The sequence below is a fragment of the Orycteropus afer genome, unplaced genomic scaffold (assembly GCF_000298275.1).
Source record: "Orycteropus afer afer isolate SDZICR_OR568_19922 unplaced genomic scaffold, OryAfe1.0 scaffold00070, whole genome shotgun sequence".
In the NCBI taxonomy this organism is placed as follows: domain Eukaryota; kingdom Metazoa; phylum Chordata; class Mammalia; order Tubulidentata; family Orycteropodidae; genus Orycteropus; species Orycteropus afer.
In genome coordinates, this window is record NW_006921657.1 from 1,639,126 (window position 1) to 1,657,302 (window position 18,177).

The 18,177-nt window shown below is 35.6% G+C and overlaps 1 protein-coding gene across 1 annotated transcript in view; it reads right to left on the bottom strand.

The window, feature by feature from the left end:
* ADK (adenosine kinase) overlaps positions 1-18,177 on the bottom strand; it is an 853,347-nt gene that overhangs the window by 263,907 nt on the left and 571,263 nt on the right. Inside the window, exon 8 of the mRNA XM_042780914.1 lies at positions 5,718-5,888. Coding sequence (XP_042636848.1) covers positions 5,718-5,888 — 171 coding nt within the window. The remainder of the gene's footprint in view (positions 1-5,717; positions 5,889-18,177) is intronic.

The window sequence follows — 18,177 nt, forward strand, 5'->3', positions numbered from 1 at the left end:
AAATACCTGAATACTTCTTTGGAAAAGGATCTATCAGAAAAAAAAATCAAAACATAATGAAGAAAGCCTATGATTCATATGGGATACCATCAAGAGAAATAACTTATGTGTAATCAGAATTCCAGAACAGGAAGAGACAAATAAAACCACAGAGAAAACTGTCAAAGATTGGTTAGAAAAGAATTTCCATGGTAGGATGAAAGATGAGAATATATCCATTCAAGAAGTTCAATGAACTCCAAACAGGATAGACCCTAAAAGAAAATGACCAACACATCATCATCAAACTCACCAAAACCAAAGAGAAAGAAAGAATCTGGAAAGCAGCATGGGACAAATGAAAAATTACCTACAAAGGGAAACCAATAAGACTAAACTCAGATTTCTCAGCAGAAACCATGAAGGCGAGAAGGCAAAGGGATGGTATATATAAAATCCTGGAAGAAAAAAATTTCCAACCAGGAATTATATACCCAGAAAAACTGTCCATCAAATGACAGTGAAATTAGGACATTTCCAGTAAGCAGAAATTAAGGGCATTTGTTAAAACTAGACCAACCTTACAAGAGATGCTAAAGGGAGCCCTTTGGACAGGGAACCAACAATAGCAAACAATGACTGACTATTAATACACATGATGACATAACCCAGAATGGAAACCAACCCAGTTATAGAAATATCCAAAGTAAAATATGCCTACAAGATTGTAAACAGGAAACCAGAGATATCAACTGGCAAATGAGGACAACTACAAACCAAAAAGAGGGAAAAAATAGTATAGTTACAGACGTTCTAAATGGTGAGGAAGTAAAGACAACTGTGAGATAGAGTCTACTGTTCTAAACTTGGGAAGTTATAAATCACAGGGTAACCTCCAAGAACAATAATAAACCTTTGCATCCAACTGAAAAAGAGGACAAGCACAAATATTTAGCAAATACTAAGATAACAGCAATGAAGGAAATGATAACATGATTCGTAAACAAAATGAACTCAGCACAGAAAATTATATGGAACAAAGAAATCAGCAACACCATGAAAAAACACAACAAAACGACAGCAACAAATTAATGCTTGTCAATAAATGCAGTAAATGCACCACTCAGGAGATGGAGAATTACAGACTGGATGAGGAAACATAACCCATCAATATGCTGTCTACAAGAAATACACCTTAGAGACAAAGACAAAACAGACTAAAACTCAAAGGTTGGAAAAAGATATATCAAGCAAATGGCAATCAAAAAAGAGTGGCAATATTAATTTCTGATAAAACTGACTTTAAGAAAAAATCACCATAAGAGACAAGGAAGGACATTACATAATGATTAAAGGGTATATTGAACAAGAGGATGTAATCATAATAATTAACGACACATCCAATGAAAGAGCCCCAAAATACATAAATCAGACTTGAACAGAATTGAAAAGATAGATGATTCCACAGTTGTAGTAAGAGACTTTAATGCACCACTTTCAATGAAAGATAGAACAACTGAAAAGAAACTCAACACAGATGGAGATGAACTAAACAATACAATCTGCCAATTTGACCTTACAGATATCTACAGAGCACTTCACCCAATAACAGCATAATATGCATATTCCTTTCCTGTGTACATGGAACAGTGTCCAGGATAGAATATGTTAGGCCACAAAGTAAGCCTCAATAAATTTAGAAACAAAGAAATACCGCAATGCATCTTTTCAGATCATAATACTATAAAATTAAAAATCACCAATAGGAAGATCAGTGGAAAAAGAGCAAACACATGGAAAGTGAATAACACCCTCCTTAAAAATGACTAGGCAATAGAATAAATAAAAAATTAAATAAAAATTTCCGCAAATCAAATGAGACAAAAACACAACATGCCAAAATCTTTGAGACATAGCAAAAGCAGTGATCAGATAGCAATTTATAGCAATAAATGCACACATCAAAAAAGAAGAACCCAAATCAATACCTCAGTCCAACATCTCCAAAAATGAGGACTAGAGCGGGCTGGGGGGGGGGGCGGAGCCTACGGTCACCAGGATAAAAGAAATAATACAGATTTGAGCAGAAATAAATGAAACAGAAAATAGAAAATAGAAAAATGAAGACTAGAAGTTGGTTTTTTGAAAAGATTAATAAAATTAACCAACCACTGGCAAACTTAACAAAGGAAAAGAATACAAAGGGAGAGAATACAAACAACACAACTAAGAAATGAATGGGGTCATGTCACAACAGAACCAACTAAAATAAAAAGGATTATATCAGGATACTATAAGGAACTGTACTCCAACAAATTTGAAAATCTAGAAGAAATGGAAAAAATTCTAGAAACATACTACTTACCTAAACTAACAGACTGAGGTGGAAAATTTGAACAGAACTTTTGTTATCAAAAGAAGAAACTGAACAGGTCATAACAAAATTACCAACAACAAAAAAAAGTCCTGGCCCACTATAGTCGCAGGGGACATCAAGCTCAATTGGTATAACATACTATACAAAACATTGTTCCACCTCCTACCTTGGCTAGTAGCGACTGGGATCTTAAAAGCTAGCAAACTGCCATCTAGATGCAACAATGGGTCTCTCCTCGTCTAGAGCAAAGAAGGATGAAGAAAACAAAAATTCATGGAAACAATTAGTCCTAGTGACTGGTACACCATCTGATCCGCAGCCTATATGACTATGAGATCAGAAGAACTAGATGGTGCCCGGCTACCACTGTCATCCACTTGGAAGGGGATCTATGTAGGAGATACTTGATAGAGAGGGAGAATGATGCGGAACAAAACTCAAAATCATTTGGAGGAAAAAAAGGGGGGTACCAGGTTTGCTGGTCCAATAGAGCCTGGTGGAACTACTGAGACTATGGCCTCTAGCTGCCCTTCAGATCTGGAATTGAACCCACACCTGTGGTTTCCAGCCAAACAGAAGACAGGCATATGAGTTGAACATTTACCTCAAATAGATACACTCCTTGGAGAGAACAATCATGGGAGAAAGAAGGGCTGCTTATGCACAGGGAGACAGCTCAGGGGGCAGGAGCCCATGGAGGGATGGACACTGGGAAGAGGTAACTATGGGGTGGAGGTGAGAGGGGAGCTGTTGCATTGTGGTAATCTGTAGTTGATGTCATGAGACAAAATGTATGTGAAGGCTGTATGGAAAGTGAATTTGCTCTGTAAATCTTCACCCAAATCACAATTAAAAAAAAAAAAAAGTCCTAGCCCAGAGAGTTTCAATGGAGAATTCTACCAAACATTCAGAGAACTGACACCGATTCTACTCAAACTATTCCAGAACATAGAAAAGGATGGAATCCTCCCAAATTCCTTTTATAAAACAAGCATAATCTCGATACCCAAACCAGGCAAAGATATCACTAAAAAAGAAAACTACAGACCAATATCCCTCATGAATATAGATGCAAAAATCTTTAACAAAATCCTAATCAATAGACTGCAACAACATATCAAACAATAACACATCATGACCAAGTGGGGTTCATACCAGGTATGCAAGGATGGTTCAATATTAGAAAAACAATCAATAATACATCACATAAGTAAAACAAAGGAAAAGCACCACATGATCATATCAATCGATACAAAAAGGCATTTGATAAAAACCAACACCGGTTCCTGATACTCTCAGAAAAATAGAAATAGAAGGGAAATTCCTCAACATAATAAAGGGCATATAAACAAAACCAACAGGCAACATCATTCTCAGTGGAGAGAGACTGAAAGCATTGTCCTTGCAAATGGGAGCCAGTTAAGTATGTCCTCTACCCAAAACAATCTATACATTCAATGCTCTCCCAATCCAGAACCCATCAACATTCTTTAAGAATATGGCAAAACCAATCACTAATTTTATATGGACAGGAAAAAGATCTCAGATAAGCAAAGCACTATTGAAGAAGAACAAAGTAGGAGGTCTAATATTCTTGGATCTCAAAACCTACTATACAGCCACAGTAGTAAAAACAGTTTGATACTGGTACAATGACAGACACCTAGACCCATGGAATAGAATTGATAACCTAGTAATAGATCCATCGAACTATGGTCAGCTGATCTTTGACAAAGAGCCAAAATCCATTAAATGGGGAAGAGACAGTCTCTTTAACAAACGGTGCTGGCAAAACTGGATATCCATTTGCGCGAAAATGAAACAAGATACATACCTCACATCATATACAAAAACTAACTCCAGATGGATCAAAGACTTAAATGTAAAACCTTAAGTTATAAAGTTTCTCAATGAATAGGGGCAAACGTAAGGCCGTGATTTATGGCATAAATAGACTGTCAAGTATAACCCAAAATGCACAAGCAGCAGAAGATAAACTAGATGAATTGGACCTTCTAAAAATTAAATTTTTACAAGCTTCAAGAGACTTCTCCAAAAGAGTAAAAAGAGAACCTCAGATTTAGGAAAAAATATTTGGCAATGTCATACCTAACAATGGACTTTTCTCTAAAATTTATAGAAAACTCCAACATCAAAAAGACAAAAAATCCAATTAAAAAAATGGGCAGAAGACATGAATAGACAGACACTTTACAAAGAAGATATTCAGGTGGCCCACAAACACATGAAGAAATGTTTGTGACCATTAGCCAATGTTGTTATTATAGTTATGTGCCATTGAGTCGGACCTGACTCATAGCGACCCCTCCTTGGGTTGCCAAGGTAGTATCACTATGGAAGTAGATTGCCCAACCTTCCTTCCGAGGAGTGGCTAGTGAGTTTGAACTGCCAGCCTTCTGGTTAGCAGTCAAGTGCCTTAGGCACTATGCTACCAGAGCTCCTCCATTAGCCAACAGAGACATGCAAATCAAAACAACACTGAGACAGTATCTCATGCCAGCACTAATAGCAAAGTTCAACAAGGCAGAAAATAACAAATGCTGGCGAGGATGTGGAGAGATTGGGACTCTCATACACTGCTGGTGGGACTGTGAAATGATACAGCCACTGTGGAAATCAGTATGGCAATTCCTTACAAAGCTGGAAATAGAAATACCATTTGTTTCAGCAATTCCATTACTGAGTATATATCTCACTAAAGAAGTGAGCACCAGGACACGAACAGATATATGCATACCCATGTTCATCGCAGCAATATTCACAACAGCAAAGAGATGGAAACAATCTAAGTGCCCATCAATAGAAGAATGGATAACCAAACTATGGTACATAAACACAATGGAATACTACACAACACTAAAGAATAATGTAGTCTGTGAAACACAGATTGAAATTGGAGGACATTATGCTGAGTGAAATAAATCAATCACAGACGGATAAATATTATATTAGTTCACTATTCCTTAACATAATAAAGGCCATATATACAAAACCAACAGGCAACATCATTCTCAATGGAGAGAGACTGAAAGCATTGTCCTTGCAAATGGAAAAAAAAAAAAAAAAATCACAAAAAAAATATGGAAAAGAGTGAATTTTACTATATGTAAATTATCTCAGTAGACCTAACCTTCAACAAAACCCCAAGTTATTACTAAATGAGAAATAAGGGTATATTGAATGAAGGAAATACTGAATTAGAATTGAGTTCATTCTGTTGTACAATTCTCAAATGTATATATGCAAATACTTAGATTTTAATTTATATATTCTAAATATATAGGCATACCTGAAACAAACAAACAAAAACAGAAATATTTATTTTTTAAGGGTAACTCACCGTTTCATTTCCAAAAAGTATGTCAACATAAGGCATAACTTTCATCAGTGGTTCCTTGTAGAATTGGCTAATAAATGGTGCAGACAGGTTCAAAGCAAAAATTCTGTTTTTTTCAGAAGCATGGCAAGCCACTTTCAATATGGATTCTGGGGAAACGGTAAGAAAAAAGCCCTGGATAAAGGAAAAAAAAGGGTGGGGTGTGTGTGTTAGAAATCCCATCTCCACATGGTCACATTCAGTGAGAATAAAAGAAACCTACAAAAATATAAAACCCTATAAAAAATTGTTACAAAATGTAAGAAAATAGCAGCATATAACTAGGAGAAAACTTTATCATATGAGCACTATATTCTTGATATATAACATTACCTCAGTGTATAAATTCCTAGTTATTTCATATTAAATTTGTATACTTGGTAATAAGGAGCTCTGGTAGCTTAGTGCCTAAGGCACTTGACTGCTAACCAGAAGGCTGAAGGTTCAAACCCACCAGCCACTCCTCGGAAAGAAGGTTGAGCAATCTACTTCTGTAGTGATACCGCCTCAGAAACATAAGGAGGGGTCGTTACGAGTCGGGTCCAAGTCCACGGCACATAACAATAACAACAACAACAACTTCATAATACGAAAAAATGCTTGGAAAGACTCATCAAGCTAATTACTACATTCAAGTTAGAGAAATAGTAACGAAGTCATATTGATTTCTTCCAGTTTCTTATAAACAGTTGGGATTCTTGTGACATGGTATTCATTAAAAAATCAAATTATATTTAAACAATCAGTTTACAAAATTAGCTTGTTAGCTACGAAACATCTAAACTGAATTTTCCAAGAAGACTCTGAATTTAAATATAATTTTAATTAAAATTTCATTTCAGCAAAGCTGTATTTTAAAATGTTACTTATATACAGCTTTAACTTTAAAAAAATACATTTATCCTTTCTAAATCAAAGAAAGTATAAGTGAAGTCATGGGAAATTGGTTTATGGTGCACCAGTGAAGGACTACATGAAAAGAAATAATAAAAGATAAAGTTGGGAAGGCCAGCTGAGTTAAGAATATAAAAAGCCTTGAATAACAGGTTAGGAGTCTATTTGGTAGGCAATGTGGGATAAGTGGAGGTGGGTACAGATGACCTATAATGAAGTTTTCCTTAAGGGAAAGGAATAATAAGCCTATAGGAAAACTTAGAGGAAACAACCTGGACAGCAACAACTCCGCAATCGTTAATAAAAGCCTGCATTTTGCTGTGTAAAGGAAACCATACTGGGAGTATTAAAAATAGAATTTGGCAATTGTTTAAGATGTAGGAGGCACTCAAGAAAAGGGTCAAAAAATGACAGAGATTTTGAATGTGGTTCTACCATTAATAGAAATTAAAAATTCCAGAATAAGAGGTGGCTCAGATGTTAGAGAAAGAGTGTTCAACTGTGGTCATAATATAGGTGAAGTGCTAAGGGACCTATAAATACCTATCAGGAAGTATAGGTAGAAGAAAGGCTATGGAAGAAGGTGATGGTATAAAAGGGGTTGTCATTCCAAAAGCCTCATATGCTTGTGAGAGCTTAAAAATGGATAAGGAAGAATGCAGAAGAATTGATGCATCTGAACTGTGGTGTTGCTGAAGAATACTGAATATACCACAGATCACTAGAATAATGAAGATATCTGTCTTGGGAGAATTACAGCCAAAATGCTCCTTAGAAGTGAGAACAGTCAGACTCTGTCTCTCATACTCTGGGTCATGTCATCAGAAGGGACCAATCCCTGAAGAAGGATATCATGCTTGAGAGGGTCAGCAAAAAAAGGCAAGATCCTCAATTGATGGACTGATATAGTGGCTGCAATGATCAACAACTGTGAGAATGGTACAGGACCAGGCAATGTCTCATTCTGTTGTACACAGGGTCGCTATACGTAGGAAGTGACTTGACAGCACATAACAACATAACAACAGAACAATTACCAAGGAACAGAACTCTGGGGAAAAAAAAAACAAAAAAAAACTGGAAAAAGGCCAGAATGGAAAAGAACCAAAATTAGGGGACAGATGAAAGAAAAAAAAGTAAAGGGGGGAATAAGAGGAAAGCACAAGGAATGCAGAAGTGATAGGGAAATTTCAGGAAGGTGCTTGAAGGTACCCAATGCTGTGGAGATGTAGAGAAAGAAAGGGCAGAAAGAATGTGATTGACCAGGACAACACACCTTCCGTATGAAGTTAAAAATAGACAACTGTTAGGGAAAAAAGGGTGAGAAAGCAAGGGTAAGAACTATAAATTACCTCAAGAGTTTTATCAGTGTATCTCAATAAAAAAAAAAATCTGGAATTTACAGGGCATTTGTGTGCCAAGCACTGTGCTAAAAGCTTTACTTATATTAACTTATTTACTATGTTTATTTTCTCATCTCAAGCCTTTGAGGCGGATACTAATACTAATCCTATTTCATAAATAAAGAAAGGAAGATAGAAAAGTTAAGAAATGTCCCCCAGGTCATATGACTTATATGTGATGAAGCCTGGATTCAAATGACTCCAAAGACTGTGCCCCTAGTTGGTATATAAATAGAGAAAGAAAGGGTAGTGTTTTTTATTTTTTTTTGGAGAGTACGAGAAAAGGGTTAGTTTTTAGGATAAGGAATTTTCAAGCAGTTTTACCTTTCAGAGAAAAGGATCTAGTGGAGAAATAGAAGAATAAAGAAGGAAGAAACCAAAACCCACTGCTGTCGAGTCGATTCCAACTCATAGCGACCCCCATTTGGCTTCCAAGACTGTAAATCTTTATGGAATTAGATTGCATTTTGTTTCTCCCCTGGAGCAGCTAGAGGTTTTGAACCGCTAACTTTCTGGTTAAAAGCCAAATGCCAGGGAGTGGGATAATTAGAGCAAAGAATAAGAGGAAGTGAGGGAACAAGAAGAAAAGAACTAGGAAAATGCTATTGAAATATTCACTTAAAACTGAGATACTAACCACTCCTATCATACAAACTTTAAACGTACAAAAAGAATAAAAAAGTTTTTTCTATTACTTTTAAATTTCAACATTAAATACTACAAGAAAGGCTCAAGATTAATTTTAATCTTAGTCTTAATCTTAATTAATCAAGATTAATCCCACCTACTCTACTGACATATACCCCTTGGAGCAATTGGCCATGGGGCACCAGAGGGGCAGCATTCATATGGATGGAAAGAAAAGAAGAAGAAGAAAAAAAAGATTAATTTTGTGGCAGGGCCATGTGTATCAGGATCCATCTTCGAAGGGTTTACTGGCTTATAAATTCTAAGCTATTAAGAGAGATTTTACACCACAATGTCTATTTTTATTTTATAGCATTGCTAATGAAATTCTAATAAAAATATTATTAATATTAATAACATGTTACCAATATTTTCTCCTTTAAAAATTTCAATCTACTAATACTTTACCAATATTCAACTGTTCTGAAAGATAACAAATCCTGGTCTCAGGAAATATTATTTAAAGTGTTTTTTAACTAAATACCATGTCAACTTGCAACCTATGAGCATCCAAGCTGCTTCCTTTCCTATTCCTGTCACTTGGTGAACTAAAATGAACAGCTTAGAAAGCATATTGTCTCCATAAGAGCATAAGAATATATATATGTACTTGTTTTTAGTCTTTCATTTAATGAGAAAAATTTAAAGCTTTCCCCACCATTATTTCTCCCCAAACTGTTCCAGCATGAAATAAAAACCTCCCAGAGCTAGCTTTCTCCCAGCTGTGGACTAACCACAGACAGCCATAGAACGGTCTACATAAATAGTAACCTGGTCAAATAATTAGGCTTCTCACCAACCTCATACTGAAAATTTGATCTGTGCTAAAATACATCTGATTGTAATTTAAGGTGCAGAACACTATGCCCCTAGAGTCTAAATTTGGCCTCATTTCAAATGTGTGTATGTTGTGTGTTTTACTTTAAAAAGGCACTACAAAACTGTAGTTTAACTTCCATTTTGCTAATTTTATAAAGAATATACAAAAAAAATCAGCTTTTAGAAAAGGAGCAAACTTACAATTTAAATTAATTCCATTTTTGAATGAGCTCTTGTTTTTCTTTAAGTAAATATTTAGAATTTAAACAATTTGGGATTTGTGCTCTGTTAGATTTGCAAAGACTTTTAAAATTGATGCCAACCATAATTTTTCTTCCCAGATTTATATCCTTGTTAGGCCACATGTTCCAGACTATAGAATCACCAAAAATAAAAACAGTGGCATTAGAAAAAAAATACATATTTTTCTCAAGTGTCAGGTTTGCAATAAAAATGGGCCAATAGTTTACTGAGCTATAGTTTAGAAAAAATATATACCCAAGAAAACCCTGTTCTTTTCTAATTAGGGATTTCAGTCTACACAATAGTTAACTCTGTCAGTCTTTGTCCCTGTAAGCAACTAAAAGCAAAGTATATTCTAACACTTATAAGTCGAATAATATTAATCAGAATCGAGGGGGAAGCAGAACATTTTTCTTTTTTTCATTAAAATGGAAAATAAAACAAAAGCACTGAGTTTTTGTTGATGGTGGCTGAATGATGTGGAGGACAGTGGAGATGGCTGAGCAACATGATGAACGTAATCAATGTCACTGAATGTAAAAAATACTGAATTGGCAAATGTTTTGTTATATATATTGTTACCACAATTGAGGGGAGAAAAAGCAGTGGTAGGAATACTGAAGAAAGAGGAAGTCAGAGCCAGAGAACCATTTTAAGAGAACCAGACTTAATGCTTAGATCTGTCATATAACCACTGTCTCCAAGGATTTCTAAGAGTAGCTTATATACAGTGCAGAATGTTAGGAAACTAACTTGTTTAACATACTAACAGAAATGGAAACGAATTGCTTTTTTCCCTCTTTATCAGAGTTGCCCTTACTTAATTTAGGGAGATTACTTGGGTTCTTTTTAATTGTTCTTACCTAAGAGTAAGGAGCTCTGGTAGCACAGAGCCTAAGGCACCTGACTGCTAACCAAAAAGTTGGTGGTTCAAATCCACCAGCCACTCCGTGGAAGCAAGACTGGGCAATCTCCTTCCGTAAAGATTTACTGCCTTGGAAAACCAATGAGAGTTGCTATGAGTTGGAATTGACTTGATGACAGTGAGTTTGGTTTGGTTTTGGTTTTACGTAAGAGTATAAACTCTTTTTTATTATTTCCATCAAAATTTATCTGAGGAATAAATAAATGTATGTATATACACACCTATGTAAGTTTTAGGGATTTATAACTCTTGGAAGGTATAATTCTATATTGATGCAAAAGGAAATAAAGCTATAATAATGAAGTAAACATGCCTATAATAATCAGTTGTGGATACATAGTAATATACAGTAAAAGGCCTTTTTTTTTTTTTTTAAGGAAAACACTCTGATCTACAGTACAGAAAGAGATTGCATTATTTTGAACCATTCAGATCACTGGTTTTTAAAGAGCTGTTTGCCTCCATCTACCTTCTATCTATATATGCATATTCATAAAATTTTATATGTGGGGGTGCGGAAAAGGAGCAGTGACCCCCTGAAGCTCATGGGTAAGTATCACATTTGATTGAAGATTAAGAATTTGTAATTTAGTTTCTTTTCTCACTAGTATATGCCAGTATAAATTCCAGTTTAGTTAAAAAGTTAAAAGTTGTTTTTTTTTAAACATAGAAAATCTGTTACAAAACAGAAGTAAATAGCAAACTTCTGGAGTGGGAATATCTTTCAGGATTATAGAGAAAAGATTACCTAAAGATTTGCTACATAAAAATGAAAACTTTCAGTTGCTTTTCTTCCAATCCTAAGAAGGGGAAAAAAGGGCAGTGTGTGTGTGTGTGTGTGTAGGGGGGAGCAAACAAAAGACCAAGAAAAAAGTCCATGGTGAAAACAAGAGATATTTATAAATAGTGAGAAGCTTAATTCAATAAACAAGAGTATGAGGAAATTAACTGTTAGCAGTAGGTTTACATTACTTCTTTGAGTAGATAGAAGGCTCAAAATGTAACAGACTGAATATGAGATTAGTGACTTTAATATAAACCACTATTCCTAGAAGCAAAAGCAAAAAAACAAAACAAAACAAAAAACCAGGAATGTGTGTGGTACCAAAAGATTATCTGGACACCCAGAAGCCCCACCAAGGCTAGACTAGCAGTGATGAGGGCAGGGCTCAAAGTACCAGATACTTGCTTCTCAAGATGTACCACTATTATCTGTTCTAGAGAACATAATGAGTCTGTTTCCATGCCATAATTAAGGTGCCATAGTAATACTAGTAGAGAATGGGGTTTAGAGAATTAACAAATTAGAAACCAAAAATAACAAACACAATTACCATATAGCATGTTTCTCTTCACGTTTGTGAATCTCCCAGAAAGCATAAAATATATTTCCTTGTAGGAATAGGAAGATCAAATATGAATTATGAAAAGCATAGTTTCTATCTGCTTGTAAGGAAAATACTGCCTTTGACAACTATTAAGATAATGTATAAATCATTTAAAATTACATTGTTATGATATGCACTATTTCATATGAATGACAGTAATAGAATCACTAACAGAGGAGAGCTAGAATAAATATACTAATGAATGTTTTGAAACTTTAGCTCATCACTGACTGAATATCATATATGAATGGAATAAAAGAGAATACTTCACCTAGGTCTTCCTTTTAATATGGCTCCATTTGGAAGCAAACCAAATGACCTATTCCATATATGTTTTTAAGGATTAAAATACCTGCAAGAAGAGTCAGCTTTTCTTCCAACCTCTAAAAAAAGCTGCTAACAGGAGCCAACAAAGTGTGGTGGAAAGACGTGTTTTATAGAGACACATAGAAGGATATTTAGCATAGCTTTGCTGAAGGTAAAAGGAAGTGTGAGCCACCTTAGAAGTTCATTTCTAGGGGAGAAGATAAAGTAAATGTGGTGAATATACACTATTATGTAGAGATTAAAAGCATGAACTAGAAATATATACATTGAATTAGACAAGCTATATGTATGTATTTGTGTGTGTGTGTGTGTATTTTTTTTTCCATACTTTTACATATTATGTAAGGAGCTCTGGTGGTGTAGTGGGTCAGGCATTTGGCTGCTAACCAGAAGGTTGCCAGTTCAAACCTACCAGCTGCTCCATGGGAGGAAGATGAGGCAATCTGCTTCCATAAAGATTTACAGCCTTGGAAATGCAATGTGGGTTACTATGAGTTATAACTGACTCGATGACAGTGGGTGAGTGTTTTGGTTTACAGTGTAAACAAACACACGTACATGCCTAAAACAACAAAACACCTTACTCAAGGATTCAGATGAGTGTAAGGACAGACAGCAATTACATTGGCATCAGTGCCCACAGTGGGAAGGGGAATGGGATTGGGTATCAGGACTGATATGAAGAGAGAAGTACTGCCTAAAGCAAATGATAATTTGACAGTACCTGATAACATAATTCTCTGAATCAGAGTATAGTTATTTTAACAATCTTGCAAACAGTTAACACAGTCTGCTACTATCCCAATGATTGATGGTTTGATTACATCAAGAGGCACCTCAGAACAAGGATCTGGGGACCTATTTCTTAAAAATCAGCCACTGAACACAGTTCTTCTCTGCCACACATGGGGTCACCATGGGTTGAATTAACCTCCAACATCTGGTTACCATTCTGATTGCTTACTAATAACTGTGTGACTTAACTTCCCTAGGCCTCATTATCCTCATCTGTAAAATGGAAATAATAATACCTCTCAAAGCAGGTGTAAGAATTAAATGTATACTTAATAAAGTGCCTGCTATGTAGTATGCACTCCATACATATCTATATTTTATTAATATAATTATTACTGTAGCAATATTAAGAACATTAAGAAGTTGTCCCACTACCCCAGTAATGGTAAGTTCTACGTTACAACTATTAAGATGATCACCAAAAGTATGCTCTTTAACTGTGATCTACAGTTTGGTATTTCCTTTTGAAATACAAATACATACAACCAAATCCATCATTCCTTTTCCAAAGTTCTCTCTGCCTCCCCTCTCTCCTTGATTTAATCATCCTATATCCTGCTGACAGATTAATCACCCTAATCATTCTTCTTTTCTTAGTAAATTAAATCCAAATGCCTCTCACCCCAGCATTCAAAGCTCTCCATAACAGTACTCCAACTTACACAGTAAACCAGCTGTAACCTCCATTACTCCACAACATATGTCCTTGCTCCAATCATACAGAATGATTTATTTCTCCAAAAATAAATCTTGAGTCTTCATGTTGTTTCTTCTATCTGAAATGTTCACTGTCTCCACTCCTCTACCTGTTGAAATTTTACCCCTCCATAAAGGTTCATTTGAAAGTAACTTCCACCCCACAAAACCTTTCTGCATCCTTTAAGACAAATGAACTCATTCCTCTTTGAACCTCCATAATATGTAATATTATTAAATAAATACTCATAGCTGTCTATTTCATTTTACTTAATAATAGCACCTTGCATTTGTTTTACCTCCCTCACTTGACTATAGCCTTCAAACCAAAAACCAAACTCACTGTCGTCAAGTTGGATCCGACTCATAGGGACCCCTCCTTGGTTTTCCAAGGTGGTATCACTACAGAAGTACACTGCCCAACCTTCCTTCCGAGGAGTGGGTTGGTGGGTTTGAACTGCTAGCCTTCCGGTTGGCAGTCAATGCCTTAGGTGCTACGCCACCAGAGCTGCGACTTAAGAGCAAGAGTTTTCCACATTTTTATGTTTGCTATGGTGCAAAGCACAGCAAGTAGATAATTTAAAAAACCAGCTTCTATTGAGATCCTACATAAATTTTTATGTAACTAAAATGTTATTTTGGGGGGAAAAAAAAGAGAGACTGCCGCATTTTCACATGCTAAGGGAAGAGCATACTAATTTTAGGGTTGCATAACTTTCTACTTTAGAAGATCCAAAACTTTCTCAGTTCACGGCATACTTAGTGTCACATAATGTTTGCATAGCACCCTAAGAAGTGCTTGTTCTGTTTTTTAATGGTTAATGAGTTAAATTTTTTTTATGAGTTTAATACTTGCTTTGTAAAAATAATACCAATAAGTTGAAATATATATTTTATTACTGTATTAAAAAATAATCACAGTGCTTTTTATGTGTGCTTATGGAGCATTGCAGAACTCTTCAAACATTGGATTCCAATTAGATGATACCCCAGCTTCCCATTCCACACTGATTTTCAAGAAGTACTTACTTGTCCTTTCTTTTTCTTCTTCTACTTTTATTTTTTGTAAGATGATTTAGTGGTAGAATTCTCACTTTCCATTTGGGTGACGTTAGTTTCATTCCTGGCCAACGTACCTCATGCATAGCCATCGTCCATCTGTCAGTGGGGTTTACGTATTGCTGAGAACCTGACCAAGTTTTAGCAGAGCTTCCAGACTAAAATGGACTAGAAAGAAAGACCTGGCAATCTTCTTCCAAAAATCAGCCAATGGAAATTCTATGGATCACAACAGTCTGATCTGCATGTGGTGAGCACAGGGATGCTGCAGGACCAGGTAGCATTTTATTCCCTTGGGTAGGAGGTCCTCCTGTGTTGAGGGTTGACTCAAAAGCAGCTAACAACATGCTTTTTTATTACAGCCACCATTCACAAAGATATGACATCACCTCAAAGGAATGTAGTGCAAACTAACACTGACCACTGTGAATTATCCTGAGATAAAATATTTTGTAAAACCTTTGTGAGTTTGCTGCAGCACCTGGGGTATCTCCACGCACAGTTTAGGAGTTATGGCTTAGGTTGAAGAAAATGCCTTAATTTGTCATTTTACACAAGAGAGCTAAAGCCCTTCTTGGGGAAGTTCAGAGTATTTAGAAAATGGAAGTATTAGGGTAGAATTCTGGAGGGCAATGGTGAAAGGATTTTATAGAGAAACGGACCCTGACAAGATGATAGCAGCTGGGTAAGAAATTGTCTATGGCGGGGTTGATCTAACACTTTTAGCAATGCTTATACCTAGGAATAATTTTTACATTTCTTACCCTACGTTGTAGCATAATCTTTCCATAAAAATTAGCTCCTCACTCCAAAATCAAACATATATGTCTTAATAATAAACAAATTTCCATTCTTCTCAATGAAGTCTGAATATAAGAATCATTGCCACTTTATCCCCAAATCCAGTGTCAAATGTCCCGCACATTTGAACTCTGCTCTTGCAAAAACTATGTCATCTTTCCTATTAATAGAGTTTTAGTTGTTCACCCTCATTAGTTTCTAAACCTGACTGGAACTCTTCCCTGTTTTGGCAAACCTTCTTCACCTAAAAACTTTAAATGGTTTATTTCCTAAACAATACAGCTCATATTCCTGACATGCATTAAAAATCCTCTAAATCTAACATTAATCTATCTGTCCTCTATTATCTCCCACCATTCACCTTCATAAAACTTTTACTCCAGCTAGCCTAAGCAGAAATTCTATGGCTTCCTATATCCTTTCCTTAGCTAGTAACATTTATTCACCTTCTAGAACCTGTTCTTCACCTTCCATTTGGTTAATTAAAGCAGGGGTCAGCAAATGTTTCCTGTGAAAGGCATGATAGTATATAAATATTTTAGGTTTATAGGCCATATGGTCTCTATTGTAACTACTCAATTCTGCTGTTGTAGCACAAAAGCAGTCATAGACATCATTTAAAAGAATGAGCATGGCTCTATTTTGATAAAACTTTATTTATAAAAATAGGCAGTGAGTTGTAGACCTGATTGGGTACACAGGCTATACTTTGCTGACTCCTGAACAAAAGAAGGAGAAAGAAAGTAGTAACAGGAAATGGAAAAACAAATCACATGGAAAGAAGGTTGGAAAGAAATATTAACGGGAAGCATAGCTTTCTCTTAGTAATAAACACCACAAAGAAACAAAATATAGTGGGTCTAGAGAGAGAAGGAAACTATATAATTAAACTTCTTAATATGTTTTAGAGGCAGTGGTTAAGCGATTGGCTGCTACCCAAAGGTTGGCGGTTCAAACCCACCAGTTGCTCTCCAGTCACTCTGGGAAAAAGATGCGGCAGTCTGCTTTCATGAAAATTTACAGACTTGGAAACCCTAGAAAGCAGTTCTATTCTGTCCTATAGGACTGCCATGAATTGGAATGGGCAATCTACTTCCGTAGTGACACCAACTCGGAAACCCAAGGAGGGGTCGCTATGAGTCGGGTCCGACTCAACGGCACATAACAACAGCAACGTGAATTGGAATCAACTTGATAGCAATGGCTTTAGGTTTTTGTTTTTTAATGTCCTCTATTGAAATGAGAACATATGACAATTTTCTGAGTCTACCACGTGATCAACACAAATTCTTTATGCTTGAGTGTAACACCCAATTTGCAGAGGGTACTATGTTGCTATTGTTCTCCATTTCCACCCCTCAGCCCTGCTTGATACTTTTCCTAGCTAACTTCGAAAACAAATTTATTGAAAAAAGACCTAGGTTTTATAAGCAGGATAGTCATTGATCCCCTTTTTTATAGGGAGTCTTGCCTACCGAAGAAAGAAAAAATTGTCAAGTGGTGAAGTGTGCTAATATAGCTTAACATTTTTTTTTTTTTAAAAAGTATGATCCTATTACACAATATCTATAATGAAAACCATTTAGAATTTTTAGAACAAATCATAATCATGGTAGAAACTTGGGTTTCATAAACCAGGCAAATGTGGATGAGAATGAAAATTTAGGGTTCAATCTTTCCATGTTATCGAAAAGGTATTGTAGGGAGAATTCAAGCTCTGGCCTGCATTTTGGCAAGTTACTTCAATAAATACCCTTTATATAGGCCTTTAAAATAAGTGGAACAAATAAACCTAAGTTTTTAATTTTTATGTAAGAGTTACCTGGAGTAGTATGACCAGATAAACATTAAAATTAGCAGCATATGAATTTGGAGGACATAATGCTGAGTGAAATAAGTCAATCACAGAAGGACAAATATGGTATAAGTCCACGTAAAAAGTCAAGGAATGGTTTACACAGGGAAGGAAATTTTCTTTGTTGGTTACCAGGGATGGGACAGGAGGAAAAGGGAGGGAAAATAGATGGATAATTAAGAGACAGGTTTGCTATGGGTGAAAGGATTTAACTACAACAACAACAACAAAAAGCAACATATAATAAAGCATCAGGTGATGGCAAGGAGAAAAAAAAAATAATTGGGCTAAGAAACCAGATATTCAAATTCTGGTTTGGGTTTTGGACTAGCTATCTTCCAAAATTGAGCAATATACTTAATCGTGATGCACTTTAAATCTCTTTTGTAATAAATGTAAGTTATAGGTGGATGACCTTCAAAGTCCTCCCATCTGCAAAATTCTTGGATTCAGTTTTCAATTAAGTGGTTTATTTTCAATTGAGGTAAAATTCACATAACATAAAGCTAATCATTAAAAATTCAATGGCAAT